The sequence below is a fragment of the Saimiri boliviensis genome, chromosome 9, assembly GCF_048565385.1.
Source record: "Saimiri boliviensis isolate mSaiBol1 chromosome 9, mSaiBol1.pri, whole genome shotgun sequence".
NCBI lineage: Eukaryota > Metazoa > Chordata > Mammalia > Primates > Cebidae > Saimiri > Saimiri boliviensis.
The window spans coordinates 112,539,530-112,565,811 of NC_133457.1; the positions used below are offsets into that span (position 1 = coordinate 112,539,530).

The window sequence follows — 26,282 nt, forward strand, 5'->3', positions numbered from 1 at the left end:
TGAAGACTCTAATGTTTGTTTGTATGTTATACATTATGTATGATGAATAGAATCATGAATATGTTAGTGCATGCATCCTTTTCTAGAAAAGTCTTTGTGATTTCTGAAAGGGAAAATTGGTTTTTCTTTTAGAATGTAAAGAAGTAATTTGTTTTCCTGGATAAAGGGAAGTTAATAATGCCTCTAATCTTCTTAGACTTTCAAAGAAAGCCATTGCCAACACTATTACAAATTATTTTTTTTAATAGTATGTGAGGCAAGGGTTCTCTGGCTTTATGAATTCAGGACAGAGTATAAAAATAAACTGGTGTTTCTGGGAAGTTAGGAACATAGAAATTCTCAGGGATTGAGACTGACTGACTGACGCAGCATCTTTATGGAGCTAGATGTGGAGGTGGAGAGGTGTAGTGGATCCCAGCTTACAGAAACTATTGTGCTGCTTTATTGAGATGTGACAGTGGCATGTATCTTTTGAGACTCCTTGAGTGGCCAGAAACATGCATATGAATACTGTGGTAAGTTGAAAGAAATAAACACAGAAAGGAGCAGACTCAAACGCACTTTCTGGGTATAATTACAATTTAGGAAAGACACTTGGTAATTTATATGGGCTTTTTTTCCAAATCATGGGTGTACTGTGATGCCCTCTGCAAAATGCTGGCTACTAAGTGGAGGAAACAAATCCCTCTGTACTCATACAAAACCATAGTATGTCCCCTCGTGAAAAACATTTTTCAATTTAACAGTCTTCATCCTTCAAGAATACAAAGCAGGGAGAGTTTTAAAATGTCAGTGAAACTCTTGGGACTCAATCAGAAAGAAGGAAGGTGTTAAATGATACATGAAATTAACTTTTCAGAAAAATACTGGAATCTTGGAATGGATGTTGCCTTACAAAGCTATCTTAAGATAGAAAAAATTAAAAGAAATACTATACTGCCATCACATGTGATCACTAAACCTATGAAATTTATCCCAGAATATAATCTGGGTTGAAAATGTATTTGGATATTTTCCAATTTTTGGATGAATTTATTAGATAAAATTTTTGGATAAATTTATTGCTGGTATTAAGACATTTTTAGTTTGACAAGAAAGCTTAGGGCCGGTAAGGTAGAATAAGGACTGCACTAAAACTTTTTCAGTGATGAAGCCTAGCTGTGTGATCTTGACTAAGTTACTTAACCTTAGTGTCTTGCTTTTTAAAATGCTACCTACTTTTCTGGGTAATAGTGACAACTAAATGAAATTTTATATATTTATATATGTAAATCACTGGACCTATATTTCTAATAATGATATATATTAGGATGAATTGACTCATTTACTCTTCATCACTGGCTTGTAAAAGAAATACTGCAGCCGTGTGTGATAGCTCACACCTGTAATCACAGCACTTTGGGAAGCCGAGGCAGACAGATCATCAGAGGTCAGGAGTTCGAGACCAGCCTAACCAGTGTGGAGAAACCCCATTTCTACTAAAAATACAAAAAAAAATTAGCTGGGCTTGGTGGCGCATGTCTGTAATCCAGCTACTTGGGAGGCTGCGGCAGGAAAATCGCCTGAACCCAGGAGGCAGAGGTTGCGGTGATCCAAGATCATGCCATTGCAGTCCAGCCTGGGCAATGAGAGTGAAATGCCCTCCAAAAAAAAAAAAAAAATATATATATATATATATATATATAAAATAAAAACTACTAATGGTACTAATAATACTCTTTTCTGGAGTAAGAAAGACATGAGTATATGAAGTCTCAATCTCTCTGGGAAGCAGCTTCACCCGAAGATGAGGTGATCATCCAGTTAGGCCACTTTTAGGTTTGTGAGAATCATGTGAGTTAATGAATGGTAAAGTGATTTGAAAACTGAAGAATTATATAAGTTTAATATAACATTATATGTAATCCACTTAATAGATAAGAAAAGGCCCTGTAGACCCACAAAAAACTTAATTTTCTTTTTTTTTTTTTGATCCTTCAATTAAAAATATAGTACATTATATATATTAGGGGGAAAGATTTTTATTTTAGTCTTCTAACATGAAAATTCTTTTACAGCTGAGAAATTTCTTGAGTCTGTGGAAGGAAATCAGAATTATCCACTGTTGCTTTTAACATTGCTGGAGAAGTCCCAAGATAATGTTATCAAAGTATGTGCCTCAGTGACATTCAAAAACTATATTAAAAGAAACTGGAGAATTGTAAGTATTTTTTGAATACATAGTTTAATACCCTGTATGTTTATAAGGTTGATATAAGCAGTGTTCTTCAAAGATAAGGCATGTACTTGTAGTCCCAGCTACTCTGGAGGCTGAGGCAGGAGGATCACTTAAGCTCAGGAGTTCAAGGCTGCAATGAGTTATGATTGCACCAGTGTACTCTAGCCATTGTGACAGAATGAGACCTGTCTCAGAAAAAAAGAAAAAAGAAAAAGATTCAAATATGGATCAAAGATAAAATTAAACAGGACCCTTTACCAAAGCTTCTGTTGTTTTCTTTAAATTTACATAAATTTCTTCAGCTTCATACCTGAGGTTGACAGGGAGTGAGACTTGGTCTTAGTCTCCATTATGGTTGGAATTCACCCTTTACTAACTGCCTAGTGAAAAGACGTGGGAAGACAGTCTGAATAAATGAAGTGATTTCTGTTGGAAAATTAAAGCTGAGAAGAAATCAGATACATAGCAAATTTGGAGAATGCAAAATAATTTAGATTTCTTTTTGTTGTTGGTTTTTTGGGTTTTTTGTTTCTTTTTTTTGAGGTGGAATTTCACTCTTATTGCCTAGACTGGAGTGCAATGGTGTAATCTTGGCCCACTGCAACCTCCACTTCCCAAGTTCAAGCAATTCTCCTGCCTAAACCTCCCGAGTAGCTGGGATTACACCATGCCCAGCTAATTTTTTTATTTTTAGTAGAGATGGCGTTTCACCATGTTGGCCAGGCTGGTCTTGAACTCCTGATCTCAGGTGATCTGCCTGCCTACTTCAGCCTGCCAAAGTGCTGGGATTGCAGATGTGAACCACCATACCGAACCAGATTTCAAATTTTTGATAAGGTATTTTGCCCTATGTCTTGTGGAATATATACATACTGTAATTTTGAGATTAAACCTATTTTATAACAGGTTTAATGATTAGTAAATTATAAATTAAGAAACAGGCATTTTTTTCTCTCTACCTTGGTGATTCTCAGTCGGAAGCAGTTTTGCTCACCACGTGACATTTGGCAATATATTTGGAAACATCATAGCTGGGGGTTGCTACTGGAATCTAGTGGGTAGAGACCTGCTATCCATCATACAGTGCACAAGATGGCTTCCCACAATAAAGAATTATCTGAGCCACAGTGTCAGTGATATCGAGGTTAAGAAGGCCTGGCTCATGATAGAGAAAAAGATGAGGATTTTTTTTTTATTTATTGAGACGGAGTTTCGCTCTTATTACCCAAGCTGGAGTGCAATGGCGCAATCTCGGCTCACCGCAACCTCCACCTCCTGGGTTCACGCACTTCTTCTGCCTCAGCCTCCTGAGTAGCTGGGATTACAGGCACATGCCACTATGCCCAGCTAATTTTTTGTATTTTTAGTAGAGACGGGGTTTCACCATGTTGACCAAGATGGTCTCGATATTTTGACCTCGTGATCCACCCGCCTTGGCCTCCCAAAGTGCTGGGATTACAGACTTGAGCCACCGCGCCTGGCGAGGATTTTTTTAATAGTGATAGCAATTACGATGTTATAAAGTATTAGTAGTTGACAAAAATCATCAGTTTTTCTAAAAAGTCAACCTTAAACCTGCTCAAAAACTTTTTAGAGTCTTCCTTTTTTTCTTACTCCATAAAAGAGACAGTAAATACTGTTTTAAGCCTGTATAATTTCTCAAGTATCTATGAGTGTTAAATCTTAGAAAGAGCCTGGGCCTGGTGGTCCACACATATAATTTCAGCACTTTGGGAGGCTAAGGTGGGCTCATTGCTTGAGCTCAGAAATTCAAGACCAGCTTGGGCAACAAAGTGAGATAACCCATCTTTACAAAAAATACAAAAATTAGCCAGGCATGGTAGTGCACTCTGTAGTCCCAGCTATCCGGAGTCTGAGATGGGGGATCGTGTGTGCCTAAGAAGCAGGGATTGCAATGAGCTGGATCACGCCACCACACTCCAACTTGGGCAGCAGAGCCAGACACTGTCTTTTTTTTTTTTTTTTTTTTTTGAGACAGAGTTTCGCTCTTGTTACCCAGACTGGAGTGCAATGGTGCGATCTTGGCTCACCGCAACATCCGCCTCCTGGGTTCAGGCAATTCTCCTGCCTCAGCATCCTGAGTAGCTGGGATTACAGGCACGTGCCACCATGCCCAGTTAATTTTTTGTATTTTTAGTAGAGACGGGGTTTCACCGTGTTGACCAGGATGGTCTCGATCTCTCGACCTCATGATCCACCCGCCTCGGCCTCCCAAAGTGCTGGAATTACAGACTTGAGCCACCGCGCCCGGCCGACACTGTCTTTTAAATCTTAGAATGTTTAAAAGTCCATCTCTCTACTGATAGACATACTAGCCCTGTATTTTGATTTGTAAAACCAGTGAGACTTCTAGAATCTGGGATGCATTCTAACGAGTAATGGTCAAGAAATTTTCATAGAGGGCTGGGTGTAGTTGCTTATGCCTGTTATCCTAGCACTTTAGGAGGCTGAGGTGGGAGGATTGCTTGAGGCCAGGAGTTTGAAATCAGCCTGGGCAACAAAATGAGACCTCCGTCTCAAAAAAAATTTTTAAACTTAGCCAGGAGTGGTGGTGTCTGGTGTGTATCTGCGGTCTTAGCTCCTTGGGAGGCTGAGGAGGGAAGATTGCCTGAGTTTGGGAGGTCAAGGATGCAGTGAGCCAAGGTTGTTAGCTACAGTCCAGCCTGGGCAACAAATAGAAACCCAGTCTCAAAAAAAAAAAAAAAGATTGGGTGCAGTGGCGCACACCTCTAATCCCAGCACTTTGGGAGGCTGAGGCAGGCAGATCACCTGAGGTCAGTAGTTCAAGACCAGCTTGGCCAACATGGCGAAACCCTGTATCTACTGAAAATATAAAAATTAGCCACACGCAATGGCACACTGGGAATGTACGTTTTTCTGGGGAAAGGGTTCACACTGTCATCAGATAATTGAAAAAATCTGTGACCCATTCATGTAAAAGGAAACCGAAGAAAGACCAAACTTTCATCTATTTGGTTTTCTTAGAAAATTAGGAATTTAAGAAACAGTTACGTTTACCTAAAACAGTATGGACATGAATATGGATTTTATGTTACTTCCTCAGTTACTGCTTTGCTTTTAAGGTTGAAGATGAACCAAACAAAATTTGTGAAGCTGATCGAGTTGCCATTAAAGCCAACATAGTGCACTTGATGCTTAGCAGTCCAGAGCAAATTCAGAAACAGGTAATGTCGCTCTGCTTTTTAAATTGGCTCCTCTGTAAAGCTCTCATCTAATTAATCCTTTCCTCTCCCAGTTAAGTGATGCCATTAGCATTATTGGCAGAGAAGATTTTCCACAGAAATGGCCTGACTTATTGACAGAGATGGTGAATCGCTTTCAGAGTGGAGATTTCCATGTTATTAATGGAGTCCTCCGTACTGCACATTCATTATTTAAAAGGTATTGATGCATAGATTCATGTTTTCAAAACACTTTTTTAAAGTTTTATTTGCTTGTGTAAACAGTTATATTTTTGTGACTTGTTATTTCTTTAAATGTGATCATCCTGAAATGAGAGCAGAAGTTTCTCTACTGTGTTTCTTCTCAGCTAAGATGTTTATTTCATATTGCTCTATTACCTATGAAATACTAAGTATTGATAAACTTCTTGATTCCTTTAAAAAGAAATCCAGCCGGGCATGGTGGCTCACGTCTGTAATCCTAGCACTTTGAGAGGCCAAGGCAGGCAGATTGCCTGAGGTCAGGAATTTGAGACCAGCCTGGCCAACATGGTGAATCCCTGTCTCTGCTAAAGATATTTCAAAAAAACTAGCCAGGTGTGGTAATGTGTGCCCATAATCCCAGCTACTCGGGAGACTGAGACAGGATAATCGCTTGAAACTGGCGGGTAGTGGATGCAGTGAGCCAAGATCATGCCACTGCACCTCAGACCGGGCAACAGAGGAAACTCTGTCTCAAAAAAAGAAAACAAGAATTCCCTTTGAATTTTGGAAAACCATCTATCTATAGATGTCCAATCAGCATCTATCCTTGAAGACCTAAAGTGAATAAATTAAAAAAAAATAAATAAACTTGTAAATTTACCTATTTTACCTTAATTTTCTAGATATCGTCATGAATTTAAGTCAAATGAGTTATGGACTGAAATTAAACTTGTTCTGGATGCCTTTGCCTTGCCTTTGACTAATCTTTTTAAGGTATGAAATGCATCTTGGTGATATTTTTAAAATATTTTAAATTGCTTGAATATCTGTATACGTGTTAAGAGAATGCTTTGAAAGCTTATTTGATAGATAATGTTTAGAGGATTTCTTTAGAAAAATTTTAAACCTGCATAGAAATAGAGATGCTATAGTGAACTTCCATCTATTATTACGCAAATTTAATGATAAGCAACATTTCTTTTTCTCTGTTCCCTTTCTAGAAATATTATAAAAGCAAATCCCAGGTGTCATATCATTTCACCCAAGTATTTTGAGTATGTGTCTCTAAAGGAAGAGATACATATTTTTATTTGGCTGTGTTTGGAATTTAACTAATTTACATATTTATACAACATTTTACAGAGTACGGGATACTTTCCTAAATGTGTTCCTGGCCTTTGTGAGAATACTGTTAAGATTGAAATAAATATATATAGTTTTTTTCTTCTTCTTTTTTTAAGAGAGACAGGGTCTTGCTATGTTGCCCAGGCTGGAATGCATTGGCTATTCACAGGCACAATCCCACTACTGATCAGCACAGGAGTTTTGACCTGCTCCATTTCCGACCTGGGCTGGTTCACCCCTCCTTAGGCAACCTGGTGGTCTCCTGCTCCTGGGAGGTCGCCATATTGATGCCAAACTTAGTGCAGACACCCGATTGACATAGCACACTACAGTCCAGAACTCCTGGGCTCAAGCGATCCTGCCACCTTTGCCTCCTGAGTAGCTGGGACTACAGGCATGCACCACCGTGCCCCGCTTTTTGCTTTTTTTTTTTTTTTTTTTTTTAATATGGAGTTTCACAGCCGGGCGCGGTGGCTCAAGCCTGTAATCCCAGCACTTTGGGAGGCCGAGGTGGGTGGATCACGAGGACAAGAGATTGAGACCATCCTGGTCAACATGGTGAAACCCCGTCTCTACTAAAAATACAAAAAATTAGCTGGGTGTGGTGGCATGTGCCTGTAATCCCAGCTACTCGGGAGGCTGAGGCAGGAGAATTGCTTGAACCCAGGAGGCGGAGGTTGCAGTAAGCCGAGACCGCGCCATTGCACTCCAGCCTGGGTAACAAGAGCAAAACTCGGTCTCAAAAAAAAAAAAAAAAGATGGAGTTTCACTCTTGTTGCCCAGGCTGGAGTGCAGTGACACAGTCTTGGCTCACTGCAGCCTCCACCCCTTAGGTTCAAGTGATTCTCCTGCCTCAGCCTCCCGAGTAGCTGAGATTACAGGCACGTACTACCACACACGGCTAATTTTTGTATTTTTAGTAGAGACAGGGTTTGCTGTGTTGACCAGGTTGGTCTTGAACTCCTGACCACAGGTGATCTGCCCATCTTGGCCTCCCCAAGTGCTGGGATTATAGATGTGAGCCACCACACCCAGCCCTGCTTTTTCATATTTTTAATAGAATGGGGTTTCGCCATGTTGCCCAGGCCAGTCTTGAACTCCTAAGCTAACAAGCATTCACCCACCTCAGCCTCAACGCACTAGAATGACAGGCATGAGCTGCCACGTCTGGCCACAAGAAATGTATTATTAACCCTTTTTACCTAGTAAGAGGATTCAGTATCACACAGCTAATAAAGAGAGCCAGATCTCAAATCTAGTTTTGTTAACTCCAGAAAAGCTATTTATTTCTTATTTTGAAAAAGCAAGGTTGTATGATAATCAGTAATAAATGTAATAAAATGTACAGTGTGCACAGGGTTTTTCAAGGTTATCTCACTGGTGGTACATTTATGTCTTTAAGATTGAACAAAGTTAGATAATTTGTTTTCGCCTATTGGATTGGCAAAGATTTTTAAATTTCTTTTTTAAGATGTTAAAGATCAGACTGGCTGAGTGTGGTGGTTCACGCCTGTAATCCTAGCACCTTGGGAGGCCAAGGCAGGCAGGTTACCTGAGATCAGGGGTTCAAGACTAGCCTGACTAATAGGGAGAAACCCCATCTCTACTAAAAATATAAAATTAGCTGGATGTGGTACCGCATGCCTGTAATCCCAGCTACTCAGGAAGGCTGAGACAGGAGAATGACTTGCACCCTGGAGGCGGAAATAGTAGTGAGCTGAGATTGCGCCATTGCACTTCAACCTAGGCAACACGAGCAAAACTCTGCCTCTAAAAACAAAAAGAGCATAGTGAAATGAACACGGGTGTCCTGTTCATTGGGTTATAAATAGTATTAGCTTCTTGGAGTTTGGCTTTTTACTAAGAAAACCTTAATCATATTTCCTAACTGTAGGATAAAGGAAATGATGTGGCCGGGCGCGGTGGCTCAAGCCCGTAATCCCAGCACTTTGGGAGGCCGAGGCGGGTGGATCACAAGGTCGAGAGATCGAGACCAACCTGGTCAACATGGTGAAACCCCGTCTCTACTAAAAATACAAAAAATTAGCTGGGCATGGTGGTGCATGCCTATAATCCCAGCTACTCAGGAGGCTGAGGCAGGAGAATTGCCTGAGCCCAGGAGGCGGAGGTTGCGGTGAGCCGGGATCGCGCCATTGCACTGCAGCCTGGGTAACAAGAGCGAGACTCCGTCTCAAAAAAAAAAAAAAAAAATAGGAAATGATGTTTGTTGAGTGTCTTTTGCATGGTAGGTGTGTACAGCATACTAGGACCTTTTCTGTGTATTTTTCGTTTAATTTTCATACTCTCTTTTGGAGGTAAGCATTTGTCCCACATTGTGTTAAGGAAGTTGGGGCTCAGAGTAAAAAGACTTGCTTTCTTAAAGTGTTGCTTCTTATGAGTAACAGCTTGTGTTGTATACTGGCCTGTTTGGCCTCCAAAGCTGCATACTGTGTTGCCTTGGTAATACATGTCTAGAATTTCAGACTGTAAGAATTGAAGGTATGCATAATGTAAAACCTGATTCTGTTTGGGTTGTTGTTTGTTTTTTTTGAGACAGAGTCTTGCTCTGTCGCCCAGGCTGGAGGGCAAGTGGTGCAATCTCAGCTCACTGCAAACTCTGCCTCTTGGCAGTGATCTTCCTGCCTCAGCCTCCAAAGTAGCTAGGATTATAGACACGTACCACCACACCCTGCTAATTTTTGTATTTTTAGTAGAGGCAGGTTCTCACCATGTTGCCCAGACTGGTCACAAACTCCTGACCTCAGGTGATCTGCCTGCCTTGGCCTCCTAAAGTACTGAGATTACAGGCATGCGCCGCTGCGCCCGACCAGTAAAACCTGTTAATTGCATTTAGAATAATAAAGTATTGGAAGCAACCTAAATACCAAGTGGCAAAGGAATTGTTTAATAAGAGCATATAAAGATAGTTTTGTGTAATATATTTTTATATATGCACAGATTGGGAAGATACAGTTCAGAATATTAACATTGGACTTTCTACTACCATTATGAACAATTGAAAAGTATATACCTATTTTTTAGAATTCCTTAAGTGACTGCATCCTACTATTCAAAAGCCAAATTTCAGAGAAGAAATCCAGATAGTCTCAGTTTAGTGCAAGGCTGTTTCACTAAGATCAGCAAGCTAGGTTTACAATGCACTAAAACCATGTTGCTAAATTCCTTTCCAAGGCCACTATTGAACTCTGTAGTACCCATGCAAATGATGCCTCTGCCCTGAGGATTCTGTTTTCTTCACTGATCCTGATCTCAAAATTGTTCTATAGTTTAAACTTTCAGGTAAGTTCCTTTGGTTTCTAGCTTTTGATTCCTACTCTTTGATAATAAATAGAGAGTCTTCTTTCTATTTGATAAAGACTTCTTTGCCAGCATTGATTTTTCTGAAAGAAAAAGTTTTTTCTGACTCCCCCTATTTCTCTACAGTATTCTGTTTTACAGTAGTTCCTACAGATGCTAATGGGATGTTTCATGGAAGAAAGCGGTATTCTCTTATATCTAGTAGGTTAGCAAAACCCTACCTCCTAACTCACTCTTTGGAGAGTCACCCTGTACACCATTTTACTGACGGCACTAAGAAGCTAGATTTCCAAGGCCTTCCTCTTTTGTTCATTTATATGGGTACTAACATTTGGGGAATCATGTTTGGTTAGGGGTTGCTGTCTAGCTTATACAAAAGGACCTTATTGTAAGCCGTATGAGGGAGACAAAAGACTTGAAGTACCAGACTTTGGAAGGGGTAAGAACCAGTGGCATTTCAGAGGAAACAGCCACAAGGTTATCGCAGGGAATGCCTAGTTACCCTGTTGCTACTGAGATAGTAGGCTCCAATCATTCTTTCTGTTCTGAGTCATTAATTCAAGATTCAGGACCAAGAAAGGGGTGTTAATTGGTACAGATTGTTGCTATACTGAGATGCAAGGAGAACTTCGCCTTTTTATTTTTTGTGGCCAGTACCTGGGCTTATCTTCACAGCATGAATACAGTCATGGAGGCAGGGAGAGCATTCCCCAAAAGGAAATAGCGTTTTCACTAGAATAAGAGATGAATAGCCCAGAAGGACATGTCCCACATCAGTGTTGACCTAGATAGCAGTTTGAGAAGTTCTTGCCTAAATGAACGAGTACTACTGTTTTTGCTTAAACCCTCTTTTTTTTTTTTTTTTTTTTTTTTTTGGAGACGGAGTTTCGCTCTTGTTACCCAGCTGGAGTGCAATGGCGCGATCTCAGCTCACCGCAACCTCCGCCTCCTGGGTTCAGGCAATTCTCCTGCCTCAGCCTCCCAAGTAGCTGGGACTACAGGCACGTGCCACCATGCCCAGCTAATTTTTCGTGTTTTTAGTAGAGACGGGGTTTCACCATGTTGACCAGGATGGTCTCGATATTTTGATCTCGTGATCCACCCGCCTCGGCCTCCCAAAATGCTGGGATTACAGGCTTGAGCCACTGTGCCTGGCCTAAACCTTCTTTTTTAAATTCTGAGAAGTCAGATTTAATGAAGCTGTTGAAAACTTGTCCGGTATAACCAGGAAGACGAAGGAAAGAGGCATAATCTGTCCTCAGGGGACTTGTTTGCTCATTAAGAAGGTGGTACTATGCCACAAGAAATAGTAACTATAAGACAATTAGTTAGTCTACCTTCATGGTCATCTTAACAATAAACATAGTTCAGAAGATAAAGGGTATGTGTATGTATTCGTATGCATTCAGGTTGGGCTTTGTAAGGAAAATTTTATATGGTCTTAGCTGAACCTTGAAGGAAAATTTAGGTTAGGATAGGAACTAGAGCTGGTGGTATCATTTGCGGCATACAAACAGAGGCAGAAGTCAGAATGCATTATGCAGCTGCCAGATGTAACTGGAACAGAGAATTCTTGTCAGAATAGGTAATCCTCAGGCTGTGAAGCCTATGTATAAAATGTTTTGTGTGTCGAGGAAGCTTAGAAAAGTAGTGTTCTTACACATTTTAATCAAAAGTTTCAAGTCAGTGTTTATTCTTTAGGATCTCCCTGAATTTTTTGAAGATAATATGGAAACTTGGATGAATAATTTTCATACTCTCTTAACATTGGATAATAAGCTTTTACAAACTGATGTAAGTATTTAAAATGTTGCCTGAGTGGTCTTTTTCTTTCATTAAGGGTTATTTAGCTACAGTAAGGAAACCTGTTTACTCTTGCATTGTTAAAAGACAAAATTTCAGTACTCTAATAATACTTGATTCTGTTTGATGTTACATGTTTGCTATGTGCAGTATACAGAATTACTCTTATGGGCCTGGCTTAAGCCATGGTATACAGATAAGGCTATTTCATTACGTTATTGAAAGTAAGGCTTTAAAGTATTCATGTCGTTGATATTTTATGAAATAAAATTATTTTTCATTGAAGATACTAAGAAAACATGAGACTCTATAATGGTAGCCTCTTTTTAAAAAATATCTGGCTGGGCATGGTGGTTCACATCTGTAATCCCAGCACTTTGCGATGCCAAGGTGGGAGGATCACTTGAGCCCAGGAGTTTAAGACCAGCCAGGGCAATGTAACGAGACTCCATCGCTACAAAAAAATAAAAATAGCCAGATGTGTTGGCTCATGCTTATGATCCCAGCTACTCAGGAGGCTGAGTTGTGAGGATCCGTTGAGCCCAGGAGGGCGAGGCTGCAATGAGCTGTGACCGTGCCACTATACTTCATCCTGGGAGACAGGTGGAGACCTTGTCTCAAAAAAAAAAAAAAAAAAAAAAAAAATCACAGCTCGAGAAGGAAAATGGTAAAAGACTGTAATTTGTAAAGGTTTCTGATACCGGTTTTATACTATGTACTTTTAAACATAAAACACTTACTCTGCGCTACTTATTTATTAATATATCACACTCTTTCCGACGAGACAAAAGACAAAAAATTAAGAATACTTCCATACCACATAAACTAAAAATTAGAATTGGTGATTCAAATCAGGTTTTAAGAGAAGATAGACTAGAGGGCCGGACGCTGTGGCTCAAGCCTGTAATCCCAGCACTTTGGGAGGCCGAGGCGGGGGGATCACAAGGTCAAGAGATTGAGACCATCCTGGTCAACATGGTGAAACCCCGTCTCTACTAAAAATACAAAAAATTAGCTGGGCATGGTGGCACGTGCCTGTAATCCCAGCTACTCAGGAGGCTGAGGCAGGAGAATTGCCTGAACCCAGGAGGCGGAGGTTGCGGTGAGCCAAGATCGCGGCATTGCACTCCAGCCTGGGTAACAAGAACGAAACTCCGTCTCAAAAAAAAAAAAAAAAAAGTAGAGTACAGAAAGGGAATCATTAGTATAGTTGTGTAACAGATTCTGTCTTACTATGTTAATGGGAACTTTAAAAGATGTAGCCCTCAAAATAATTATTTCAGTCCAATGAGGGGGGAAAAAAAGCCTCTCCTTCAGAAAACAAAACTTTTCTTCCCACAGAAGTCTCACAGAAATTTTTTGGATAAAAGTCTTATAAGGACCTTTTTGCCCAGGTAACCATGTCCTATCTTGTGTTGTCTTACATCTTTTACTATTTATGCCTTGAGTAATCGGTGTGAGGGAGTTCTGGTTTTGGTTTTGGATTTTGGCCTGACTCTGATGTCTTCCCCTGTCTCACTCTGTTACCAAGGCTGGAGTGCAGTGGCATGATCATGGCTTACTTGCAGCTTCAACCTCCCTGGGCACAGGTGGTCCTCCCACCTCAGCCTCCCAAGTAGCTGGGACTACAGCTGTGCGCCACCATGCACAGCTAATTTTTTTTATTTTGGGGGCTTGCTAGCCCAGGCTAGTCTTAAACTCCTGAGCTCAAGCCATCTTCCTGCCTCAGTCATAATATACTAGTTTGAATCTAATATGGAAATATTTTGTTATTCAGCAACTTACTTAAAAGACTCTGTGAAAAGATTGATGGTGGTGTAGCTGTAGTTTACAATAACTAATTTCATTTGTATTTAAATTATAAAGAGTCTAGTTGAGGAATTTTAGTTACTTCACTGGTTTATGTTAGCATTAGAGTTGTATGTTGGAGTTTTTGTTTTCTTTTATGTGAGGATGAAGAGGAAGCCGGCTTATTGGAGCTCTTAAAATCCCAGATTTGTGATAATGCTGCACTCTATGCACAAAAGTATGATGAAGAATTCCAGCGGTACCTGCCTCGTTTTGTTACAGCCATCTGGAATTTATTAGTTACAACGGGTCAAGAGGTTAAATATGATTTGGTAAGATGATGTTGGAGACAAATCATTAAAAGACATTCTCTCCCTGTCTCCCCAAAGAAATAAACCATTCAGTTTTGCTTTTTTTTTTTAACTCATCACATCAGAGGAGATTTCAGTGCTACAGTTTCACTTTTAAAAATACTCTTGTTTTTGTGTTTTGTTCCAGTTGGTAAGTAATGCAATTCAATTTCTGGCTTCAGTTTGTGAGAGACCTCATTATAAGAATCTGTTTGAGGACCAGAACACGCTGACGAGTATCTGTGAAAAGGTTATTGTGCCTAACATGGAATTTAGAGGTAATTATGGCAAAAGTATGTTAGTATAAATACTAAGTCTTTGGTTGCTTTTTGTAACATATTCAGTCTAATTCATTTATTACTGAATAAAACTTGTATATCATTTATATCCTAGTTTCCAAACCAAGACAGAAAATGTAGTATCTGTAATGAGTTTTGTTATTCCCTGTGAGGGTTTTCTCATGGAAATATTAAATGAGACTTTAAAAAAATCCCTTTACACTAAGAAGATAAAGTACTTGGGATCTCATTTTAGAGAAATAATTAGATTTTGTTTTATTATTTAACTGAATTTTCAGCTGGCTTATTAATTAATTATTTATTTGAGACAGGGGTGTCACTCTGTCACCCGGGTTAGAGTGCAGTGGTACAATCTTGGCTCACTGCAACCTTGGCTTCCCAGGTTCAAGTGATCCTTCTGCCTCAGCCTCCTGAGTAGCTGGGACCACAGGCACACACCACCATGCCTGGCTAATTTCTTGTATTTTTGGTAGAGACGGTTTCACCATGTTCTTCAGGCTAGCCTCAGAACTCCTGAGCTCTAGCGGTCCACGCACTTTAGCCTCCAAAAGTGCTGGGATTGCAGGTCTAAGCCACCCCACCCAGAAATAGCTGTCTTTAAACAATCAACTTGAGAATAGAAATGATAACTTACGAATACAGGGTTAAAGCCCACTTAATTTGTTGAAGTGCTGGAATTGCAGGTCTGGGCCACCTCAGACTGACCAGAAATAGTTATTTTTAAACAATCAACTTGAGGATAGAAATGATAACTTAATAAATACAGGGTTGAAGCCCACTGTGTTTAAGGTTAAACTATAGTGCTGACAGCCTACAAATACATGTCCTTGTTCTTAAAATTGTGAAGAACAAGTAGTAAAGGTGGAAGTGATTGTGTTTTTTGTTTTGGGGCCAGGGTCTTACTCTGTCACTCAGGCTGGAGTGCAGTGGCAACAATTAACAGCTCACTGCAGCCTCAACCTCCCAGGCTCAAGACATCTTGCCACTCCCAGCCTCCTGAGTAGCTGGGACTACAGGAGCACACCACCATGCCCAGCTAATTTTTTATTTTTTGAAGAGATGGTGGTCTCCCTGTGTTACACAGGATGATCTTGAACTCCTGGCTTCAAACAGTCCTCCTGCCTCATCCTCCCAAAGTGTTGGGATTGCAGGCATGAGCCACCATGCCTGGCCAGGATTGTGTTTTATATCAAAATAGTTATTAGATCAGTGGTTCTAAAATTACGTCTGGAACAAAATAAGGAAACTAAGGACAATATAGTGTGAGACTTTATTTCTTTTTGTGTTTTCATAAAAGTATGTTTAAAGGATAAATCTGGCTGGATGTGGTGACTCATACATTAATCCCAGCACTTTGGGAGGCTGAGGTGGGAGGATCACTTGAGGTCAGGAGTTCAAGACCAGCCTGGGTAAAGTGGTGAAACCTTATCTCTACAAGAAATAAATTAGTTGGGCATGGCGACATGTGCCTGTGGTCCCAGGTACTCAGGTGGCAGAGGTGGGAGTTTTGCCAGAGCCCAGGAGGTGGAGGCTGCAGTGAGCCATGATCACACAGCTGCACTCCAGCCTGGGTGACAGTGAGACCCTGTCTCCAAAATGTGTGTGTGTGGTGTGTGTAGATAGATCTGGCGTCCCCAAACTACGCCCCCCAGGGACCCGTCTCCAAAATGTATGTGTGTGTGTGTGTGTGTGTGTGTGTGTGTGTGTGTGTAGATAGATCAGGCCTCCCCAGACTACGCCCCCTGAGGCCATTTATCCGGCCCCCCGCCACACTTCAGGAAGGGGCACCTCTTTCATTGGTGGTCAGTGAGAGGAGCACAGTATGTGGTGGCCCTCCAACGGTCTGAGGGACAGTGAACTGGCCCCCTGTGTAAAAAGTTTGGGGACACCTGAGATAGGTATGATAGGTATATAGACTGATTTTTTTTTTTTTTTTTTTTTGAGACGGAGTTTCACTCTTGTTACCCAGGCTGGAGTGCAATGGCACGATCTCGGCTCACCGCAACCTCCGCCTCCTGGGTTCAGGCAATTCTCCTGCCTCAGCCTCCTGAGTAGCTGGGATTACAGGCACGCGCCACCATGCCCAGCTAATTTTTTGTATCTTTAGTAGAGACGGGGTTTCACCATGTTGACCAGGATGGTCTCGATCTCTTGACCTCATGATCCACCCGCCTCGGCCTCCCAAAGTGCTGGGATTACAGGCTTGAGCCACCACGCCCGGCCTGATAGACTGATTTTTTAAAAAATTTATTTGATAAAAATAGAAATGAGATTTTCTCAAGCTGATGTCAAATTCCTGGCCTCAAGCAGTCCTCCCATTTCAACCTCCCAAATTGCTAGGTTACACACATGAGCCACCATGCTGGCTGGCTCTTCTCACATTGTCCACTCTACTTATTTGTTCTTGAAATGACTTTAATGAAATAGCGGTGATTAAAATTAGGTTGTTGGTTTTTTAATGTTCTTATTTGATGAAATTAAAAGTTAGCATTCTGGTTGAGTATGGTGGCTAACACTTGTAATACCAGCACTTTGGGAGGGTGAGGTGGGCGGATCATGAGGTCAGGAGTTTGAGACCAGCCTGGCCAACATGGTGAAACCCCTCTCTACTAAAAACACAAAAAATTAGCTGGGCGTGGTATTGGGCACCTGTAATCCCAGCTGCTTGGAAGGCTGAAGCGGGAGAATTGCTTGAACCCGGGAGGCAGAGGTTGCAGTGAGCCAAGTTAGCGCCACTGCACTCCAGCCTGGGCGACAGAGCTAGACTCCGTCTCAGGAAAAAAGAAGTTAGCATTCTGATATTGATCCCTAACATTTTTGATACTTGCAGGTGTAATCCAATTCTGGGGAAATTGTTCCATTAGAACAAGTGAGCCTGTCTCACAGCTGTGTGAATTACCTAATGCCTCACCTTTCAGGGTAGCATTTGCTGCTCTAGATAATGATTAAGAGTTTATGAAGTAGTCATCTGATGAGAAAGAATTCTTTACTGTAGAACAAAGCAGTTCTACATACTCTTCTGCGTTCTCAGCTGTAAAGTACAGTGATGTCTTTTGGTGTTACTGAAATATCAACTCTCTTTGTAGCTGCTGATGAAGAAGCATTTGAGGATAACTCTGAAGAATACATAAGGAGAGATTTGGAAGGATCTGGTTTGTATCTTGGTTTTTTTAGCTACTAGTCTCTTAGCAAACCAGTTTTAAGGTGGTTCTTTTTCTAGTAAGTGGGAGAAGTGGGAGTGAGAATAAGGGTATCTTTTCAGCTGGCTTTCATTGAGAACTGTTGTTCTTTAATTCGTGTAAAAAGCTCTTATATTACCTGCATGAAAGCATTAAAAATTTGTCTATTCTTTTATAGTTAGTATTATTTATCAAAATTCTGTTATTCTATGACCTCTTTAATTTCATCTTTATTTTGTATTTCTTGGGAGGGTTTATTTATTTATTTATTTATTTTATGTTACTGATAGCTATCAGGTGGCAGTTTGGTTTTTGTTTTTGTTTTTGTTTTTACAATCATAGCCAAATTATTCCAAGAAATTTGTTTTCTTATAAACTGGATCAGTTTGTTGGTGGTTTTTTTTCTCCCATAATATATTTTCTTTTCATTTTTTAGATATTGATACTAGACGCAGGGCTGCTTGTGATCTGGTACGAGGATTATGCAAATTTTTTGAGGGACCCGTGACAGGAATCTTCTCTGGTTATGTTAATTCCATGCTGCAGGAATATGCAAAAAATCCGTCTGTCAACTGGAAACACAAAGATGCAGCCATTTACCTAGTGACATCTTTGGCGTCAAAAGCCCAAACACAGAAGGTAAGTATTTTTAATGTGGTTTTGTTTCTTTTTTTTTGAGACGGAGTTTCGCTCTTGTTACCCAGGCTGGAGTGCAGTTGTGCAATCTCGGCTCACCGCAACCTGAGTTCAAGCAATTCTCCTGCCTCAGCCTCCTGAGTAGCCGGGATTACAGGCACGTGCCACTATGCCCAGCTAATTTTTTGTATTTTTAGTAGAGACGGGGTTTCACCATGTTGACCAGGATGGTCTTGATCTCTCGACCTTGTGATCCACCCGCCTCGGCCTCCCACAGTGCTGGGATTACAGGCTTGAGCCACCGCGCCCGGCCGGTTTTGTTTCTTAAACGGACATTAGGTAACACCCACACAGATCAAAAAGAAGTAACATGTCTCCAATAATAGAGCCTACCCTGCCAGATAACCTATTAATTCAGGTTAAAATTTATATAATCTCTGAAGATGACTTTATGTTGCTGTATTGAGCACTCGTTTCTTATAGACCAGAAAATTAATAGATGCCATATTTGTTACCTTAGCTGAGACCTGCTGTATAAAATATACTAAACTTAAAAGCTATTCTTTAATTTAGGAAAGTTTCTTTATTGTATGTTAGTATAGTCTTATTTTTTATTTTTATTATTTTTGAGACAAAGTCTCACTTGGTCACCCAGGCTGGAGTGCAATGGCATGATCTAAACTCACTGCAACCTCCACCGCCCAGGTCAAGTGATTCTCCTGCCTCAGCCTCCCAAGTAACTGGGATTACAGATGTGCCCCACCACACATGGCTGATTTTTGTATGTTTAATAGAAGACAGGGTTTCACCATATTGGCCAGGCTGGTCTCAAACTCCTGACGTAATGTGATCTTCACATCTTAGCCTCTCAGAGTGCTGGGATACAGGTGTGAGCTACCATTACCGGACAGTATAGTCTTACAGATAAGCAGTTTGTGTTTTGAAGTGTTTGTCTTTTTCTTGAAGACGTTATCTTGCTCTGTTGTCCCGGCTGGGATGCAATGGCAAGATCTCAGCTCACTGTAACATCCACCTCTTGGGTTCAAGTAATTCTCATGCCTCAACCTCCTGAGTAGCTGGAATTACAGGCACGTGCAACCACACCTGGCTAATTTTTTGTATTTTTGGTAGAGATGGGGTTTTGCCATGTTGGCCAGGCGAGTATTGAACTCCTGACTTCAAGTGATCCACCCGCCTCAGGCTCCCAAGTGTCAAGATGACAGGCATGAGCTCCTGTACCCAGCCAGTACGGTCTTATTTTATATATAAGCAGTTTGTGTTTTGAAGTGTTCATCTCCATTTTTAATGTGGTTTTCTAAAATTGCCTAAATTTCTAATGTGGTAGATATGTACAGGTATTTTGTTATTTTACCATTGTTAAAATTTGCTTTTCAGCATGGAATTACACAAGCAAATGAACTTGTAAACCTAACTGAGTTCTTTGTGAATCACATTCTCCCTGATTTAAAATCAGCTAATGGTGAGTTGTGAGGTTTTTGCTTTTTTACAGCTTACCACACTATACCTGCAATTCAAAAAACAGCTTCCTATCGTTGTTGCAGTTACTTCTTTTTTTTTTTTTTTTTTTTTTTCCCCTTTTGTGACGGTGTCTCACTGTTACCCAGGCTGGAGTGCAATGGCATGATCTCAGCTCACTATAACCCCTGCCTCCCAGGTTTAAGCAGTTCTCCTGCCTCATGAGCAGCTGGGACTATAAGCATGTACCACCACACCCAGCTAGTTTTTCTATTTTTGGTAGAGGTGAGGTTTCCCTGTGTTGGCCAGGCTGATCTCAAACTCTTGACCTCAGGTGATCTACCAGTGTTAGCCTCCCAAAGTGCTGGTATTACAGATGTGAGCCATTGTGCCCTGCCCATTATTTCTTTTATTGAATAAAATCTCAAATGGTTTTTCCAGATCTTTTTCATGTGAAAGTAATTATTGATAAAGAAAATATTGTTTGTTCAGGAGGAAAATAGGAATAAGTAAAACTCAGCTTTGCTACCTGGTATATAAATAATAAGAATTATACATTGGCTTCTTTTTTGTTTGAAAAATGAATTCTTAAAAATTGGAGTACATTTCATAGTACTAGAAAATTGATAAATAATAAGGATAGTTTCTGGTATTTATGAATGTCTTGATCTAGATTTAGATATATTCCTTTTTAAAAAAAAAAAATTATGTGGGAAATTTATATCCACCCAGAGGTGAAGAGAATATTGTAATGAGCTCCCATGTGATCAGTGATATGTTCTTTTCATTAATTTATTTCCTGACCACTGGAATAATGTAAAGCAAGTTCTAGCTAGAGAGACATGTCAGAATAGCTTCACTTCTGGGAATGTAGGCAGACATGCTCACCAATGTGTGGTCCAACTCATTTTTATTCAGTTATATAATATGTGTTCCTTTGTCATGAAACAGGCATAGGGAAAATAAAATTATTTATAATCCTACTAAAATTAATGGGTAAATAGATTTTTTTTGTAATAGTAGATTATTATATAATTAACTGTGCTTTAATTATTTGATATTTGATTTTTATTTTATTTTATTTATTTATTTTTTTTTTCTGAGACGGAGTTTCGCTCTTGTTACCCAGGGTGGAGTGCAATGGTGCAATCTCGGCTCAGTGCAACCCCCGCCTCCTGGTTTCAGGCAATTCTCCTGTCTCAGCCTCCTGAGTAGCTGGGATTACAGGCATGCACCACCATGCCCAGCCAATTTTGTGTATTTTTAGTAGAGACCGGGTTTCACCTTGTTGACCAGGATGGTCTCAATCTCTTGACCTTGTGATCCACCAGCCTCGGCCTCCCAAAGTGCTGGGATTACAGGACTGAGCCACCGCGCCCGGCAATACTTGATTTTTTATAACTCTGATGGTGTCACTAATTTGGAAGTGTAATGATCCTTACCACTTAAGTAACTATGGCTTTCTGTTCTTTTAATAGTGAATGAATTTCCTGTCCTTAAAGCTGATGGTATCAAATATATTATGATTTTTAGAAATCAGGTAAGTAGCTTTTTATTGTTACATGCCCCTTAATCTCTTAAGATGTTATTATGTACCACGTTCTCATCTACAGTACAGTCATTTTATATCCACATCTAACAAAATCAACAACAGTTTTTTTATATCTTAGGATTTTAGACCATGCTTAATTTTCCTTAGATGTCTTTTTACAGTAATATTGATAAAATTGGGATCCATATAATGTTCACACATTGCTTACAGTTTATTGTGTCTTAAGTCTCTTAATTTACAACAGAGAGGTTTTCTCTCCTCTCCTCTTCCCCCCACCCTTTTTTTTTGAGCCCAGAAGGTAGAGGTTGCAGTGAGATGGTGCCATCTTGGCTCACTGCAACCTCTACCTTCTGGGTTCAAGTGATTCTCCTGCTTCAGCCTCCCGAGTAGCTAGGATTACAAGTGCGTGCTACCATGCCCGGCTAATTTTTGTATTTTTGTTAGAGATGGGGTTTCGCTGTATCGCTGAGGCTGGTCTCGAACTCCTGACCTCAGGTAATCTGGCCACCTCAGCCTCCCAAAGTCTGGCTTTTTTCCCCAAAGTCTGCCTTTTTTGTTTCTGTTTGTTTGAGCTGGAGTCTCACTCTGTCATCCAGGCTGGAGTGCAGTGGTGCAATCTCTGCTCACTGTAACCTCCACCTCCCGGATTCAAGCTATTCTCCTGCCTCAGCCTCTCTAGTAGCTGGAAATACAGGCAACTGCCACCACGCCTGGCTACTTTTTTGTATTTTTGGTAGAGATGGGTTTCCCCCTGTTGACCAGGCTCGTCTCAAACTCCTGACCTTCCGCCTTGGCCTCCCAAAGTGCTGGGGTTACAGGCATGAGTCACTGCGCCTGGCCTCTCCCCTTTCTTAGGCTTGTTGTTGGAGTAAACACTCATTTATCTTAGAGAGTTTCTTATATTTTACTTTTGGCTGATTGCATCCTAATGGTGTACTGTCATCCCTCAGTTATTCAAGGGGTATTGGTTCCAGGACCCCTGAATAACCCAAAATTTATGCATACTTAAGTCCCACATTTGGCCCTGTGGAATCCTCATATATGAAAAGCCAGCCTTCCACATATAGATTTTGCATCCCAGGAATACTGTTTTACCTATTTACATTTGGTCTAAAGCTAATCCAGCCAGACATGGTGACTCACACCTACAATTCCAACACTTTAAGAGGCCAAGGTAGGCAGATCACTTGAGGTCAGGAATGAGACCAGCTTGGCCAACATGACAAAACCCCATCTCTACTAAAAATACAAAAATTAGCCGGGTATGATAGCGCACACCTGTAATTCCAGCTACTGGAGAGGCTAAGGCATGACAATCACTTGAACTCGGGAGTTGGAGGTTGTAGTGAGCCAATATTGTGCTATTGCACTCCAGCCTGGGCAATAGAGCGAGACTGAAAACAACAGCACAGCTCAAACGTGTTACTTGAGGGCCTCCTATAGTTTATCTTGTCCCACTAGTCCCTGTATTTCTATAGTGGTAAATCCAGGGGCTTGATTAGATTCTTTGTTCGGGGTGATACAAGAAAGCATCGTAGGTATACTTTCTGTTTCATTTTATCAGAATATACGCAATATCCGGTTGTCCATTTTTAATGATGTTAAGAGTGATCAGAGGATTCAAATAAAGACAAATGTCACATTGTCAACATTTTTAAAATAGCATTTTTAAAACTGAGATATGCTTTACATAATACAAATTTTGCCATTTTATTTATTCATTTATTTTTGATTTTTTGTTCATTTATTTTTGAGACAAGGTCTCACTGTCACCCAGGCTTAGAGTGCACTAGTACGATCATAGCTCACTGCAGCCTTGAACTCCTAGGCTCAAGCAGCCCTCTTGCCTCAGCCTGCCTGAATAGCCAAGACTATAGGTGTGTGCCACACCGCCTGGCTAATTTTTTGTGTTTTTTGTAGAGCTGGGATCTCATTGTGTTACCTGGGCTAGTCTTGAATTCCTGGACTCAAGTGATCCTGCTGCCTTGGCCTCCTAAAGTACTAGGATTAAGGCATGTGCCACCATGCCTGGCCCAGAATTCAACATTTTAAAGTGTATGCTTCTGTAGTTTTCATAAATTCATTATGTTGTATAACTACCACCACTCTGTTTATACAGGAAAAGCAGGATAAATGTTTCTGCTTTTTACCACCTCTATCAAATTTTAGAGTAATATTAGTGTTAGCAAACTGCAGAGATGACAAATGAGGGTGTTTGAAGCTCTAGTTGTTCATCTTTGACCACAGGAGCCCCCTTTTTGTGGTTTTCTATGTCCTCTTGACATATACTCAGTAGCCTTTGATAGTTCTTTTTTTTTCATACCTGACAAGATGTTCCAGATTGATTTCTTGAGTTAGACCCAATTGGCAACCTCTCAGGAGTATGAAATGTTATTTAACAACTGTCTGGAGCAGGCCACAGTGGTGCCTGTGATCCTAGCACTTTGGAGGCTGAGGTGGGCGGATCACCTAAAGTCAGGGGTTCGAGACCAGCCTGGCCAACATGGTGAAACCCCATCTCTACTAAAAATACAAAAGATTAACCAGGCATCGTGATAGACACCTGTAATCCCAGCTACTTGGGAGGCTGAGGCAGGAGAATCACTTGAACACAGGAGGCAGAGGTTACAGCAAGCCGAAACTGCACCACTGCACTTGCCTGGGCAACAGAGCAAGACTCTGTCTCAAATTAAAAATAAAATAAAATAACATAAAAAAGACGAACTGGGTTCTAGAGATATTCCTAATGTGTTATAATTTGTTCTAGGCTTTTTCACAGAGCGAAGAATCAAGAAATGATAGATTTAGAAGGAAATGGTTCCCAATTTAGACTTAATATAATAAGGATTTTATTTAACTTTTTTGATGTTATAATTGTATCTATTGTTACTTATTTGCCTTATCCTAAGATGCAAGTAGTTTCAAAAGAACAGTGCAAATAACCTTACTAAAGATAGCTGTATGCAGTTTGATTGCTTTTTAGTCTCTATATCCTTAGGATGTTATAAATATGTAGTGAAAAAAAGACTGTGCTTACAATTTTAACTTGAAAATACTGTCTGTGCATTTTTTATGACTACCTTGATAAACAACTTCATTTGTGTATAGATTTTTTGTTTTATTGTTTCCTGAGAGCATAAAAAGGGATTGTTTTAGGCCAATGTCAAACAATAAAAAATCGAGGTACAGGCCAGGCGCGGTGGCTCAAGCCTGTAATCCCAGCACTTTGGGAGGCCAAGGCGGGTGGATCACGAGGTCGAGAGATCGAGACCATCCTGGTCAACATGGTGAAACCCCGTCTCTACTAAAAATACAAAACATTAGCTGGGCATGGTGGTGCGTGCCTGTAATCCCAGCTACTCAGGAGGCTGAGGCAGGAGAATTGCCTGAACCCAGGAGCGGAGGTTGCGGTGAGCCGAGATCGCGCCATTGCACTCCAGCCTGGGTAACAAGAGCGAAACTCCGTCTCAAAAAAAAAAAAAAAAAAAAAATCGAGGTACATTCAGAAGGACCTGGCTTTCATCCATTTACCTCCCTTTCTATTTTCTTCCTCCCCCTAAAGGTAACAATTTTTCATTGAGTTTGGTTTATGTTTTTATTACTTATTTTTGTAAATACAGCCTAATGCCTATCCTACTATGCATGTATATTTTCTCTTATTTTTACAAAGAAAAATGTAGTACACAGTTTTATACCTTGCTCTTTTTTGCCCCAGCTTTTAGAAATTGTGAAATACGCATAGCATAAAGTATACCATCTTAAGCATTATCATTATTATTATTATTATTTTTTTTTTTTTGAGAGACTGAGTCTCTTGCTCTGTTATTCAGGTAGTACGATGGTACGATCATGGCTCACTGTAGTCTCAAATTCCTGGACTTAAGTGATCCTCTCATCTCAGCTTCCCGAGTATCTCTTACTATATGTGTGTACCATTGCACCCAGCTAATATGTTTTTAATTACTTGTGGGTGGGTTTTTGTTGTTTTTCTTGGTTTTTGTTGTGATGCTGGGTGTAATTTCATGTGCTTATTGGCCATTTACATATCTTCTTTGGAGATTCGAGTTTTGCCTGTTTTTGAATTTGATGGTGTTTTGAGTTTCAGAAGTTCTTTATATGTTTTGGATGTTAATCCCTTACCAGAAATGAGTTGCATACATTCTATTCCATAGCTTGCTTTTTTACTTATATTTTGATACACAGAAGTTTAAAATTTTTATGAATTCTAATTTGTGCATTTTTTTTCCTTTGCCTATGCCCCTGATAGCCTATCCAAGAATGTTACCAAATCCAGTGTCACAAAGCTTTTGCCCTGTGTTTTGTTTTTTGTATTTTTGGTTTGTTTTGTTTTTTGAGACAGTCTTACTCTATCACCCAGGCTGGAGTGCAGTGCGATTCTGGCTCACTGCAACCTCTGCAGCCCGGGTTCAAGCAATTCTGCCTCAGCCTCCCGAGTAGCTGGGATTACAGGCGCCTGCCACCGTACCGGCTAAATTTTGTATTTTTAGTAGAGATGGGGTTTCACCAGTTGGCCAGGCTGGTCTTGAACTTCTTACCTCATGATCCACCTGCCTTGGCCTCCCAAAGTGCTGAGATTACAGGCATGAGCCACCTTGCCTGGCCTGCTCTATGGTTTTTTTAAAGAGTTTTATAATTTTATGTCTTCCCTTTAGGTCTTTAATCCATTTTGATTTAATTTTTGTTCGTAGTATTAGCTAAGGGTCCAGCTCTCTTATTTTGCATGAATATATGCAGTTTTTCCAACACCATTTGTTGAAAAGACTTCTTTCCCCGAGTGGTCTTGGCATCCGTGTCAGTAATCATTTGACTACATATGCGAGGGTTTATATTTGGGTTCTCTTTTCTGTTCCATTGGACTATATGTCTGCATTTATTGCACCTTGCTTTTTTCACTTAATAAATCTTAGATATCTTCCTATAATAGCATGTACAGATTGTGCTCATTTTTTTTTATAATGGTACAGTATTTTATTTTATGCCTCTTCCTGTGTTTAGTCATCCAGTCCCCTTATAGTTAGATATTTTGAGTATTTTCTATCTTACACTATTTTTATTTTTTTCCTTAGACAATAGAGTCGTGCTTTGTTGCCCAGGGTGGAATGCAGTGGTG

General features: G+C 40.3%; 1 protein-coding gene across 1 annotated transcript in view; it reads left to right on the plus strand.

The window, feature by feature from the left end:
- CSE1L (chromosome segregation 1 like) overlaps positions 1–26,282 on the plus strand; it is a 60,470-nt gene that overhangs the window by 18,146 nt on the left and 16,042 nt on the right. Inside the window, exons 3-14 of the mRNA XM_003932551.4 lie at positions 2,058–2,200; positions 5,323–5,424; positions 5,496–5,641; positions 6,309–6,399; positions 9,943–10,050; positions 11,770–11,862; positions 13,824–13,991; positions 14,158–14,287; positions 17,395–17,460; positions 17,924–18,126; positions 19,519–19,603; positions 21,078–21,139. Coding sequence (XP_003932600.1) covers positions 2,058–2,200; positions 5,323–5,424; positions 5,496–5,641; positions 6,309–6,399; positions 9,943–10,050; positions 11,770–11,862; positions 13,824–13,991; positions 14,158–14,287; positions 17,395–17,460; positions 17,924–18,126; positions 19,519–19,603; positions 21,078–21,139 — 1,397 coding nt within the window. The remainder of the gene's footprint in view (positions 1–2,057; positions 2,201–5,322; positions 5,425–5,495; positions 5,642–6,308; positions 6,400–9,942; positions 10,051–11,769; positions 11,863–13,823; positions 13,992–14,157; positions 14,288–17,394; positions 17,461–17,923; positions 18,127–19,518; positions 19,604–21,077; positions 21,140–26,282) is intronic.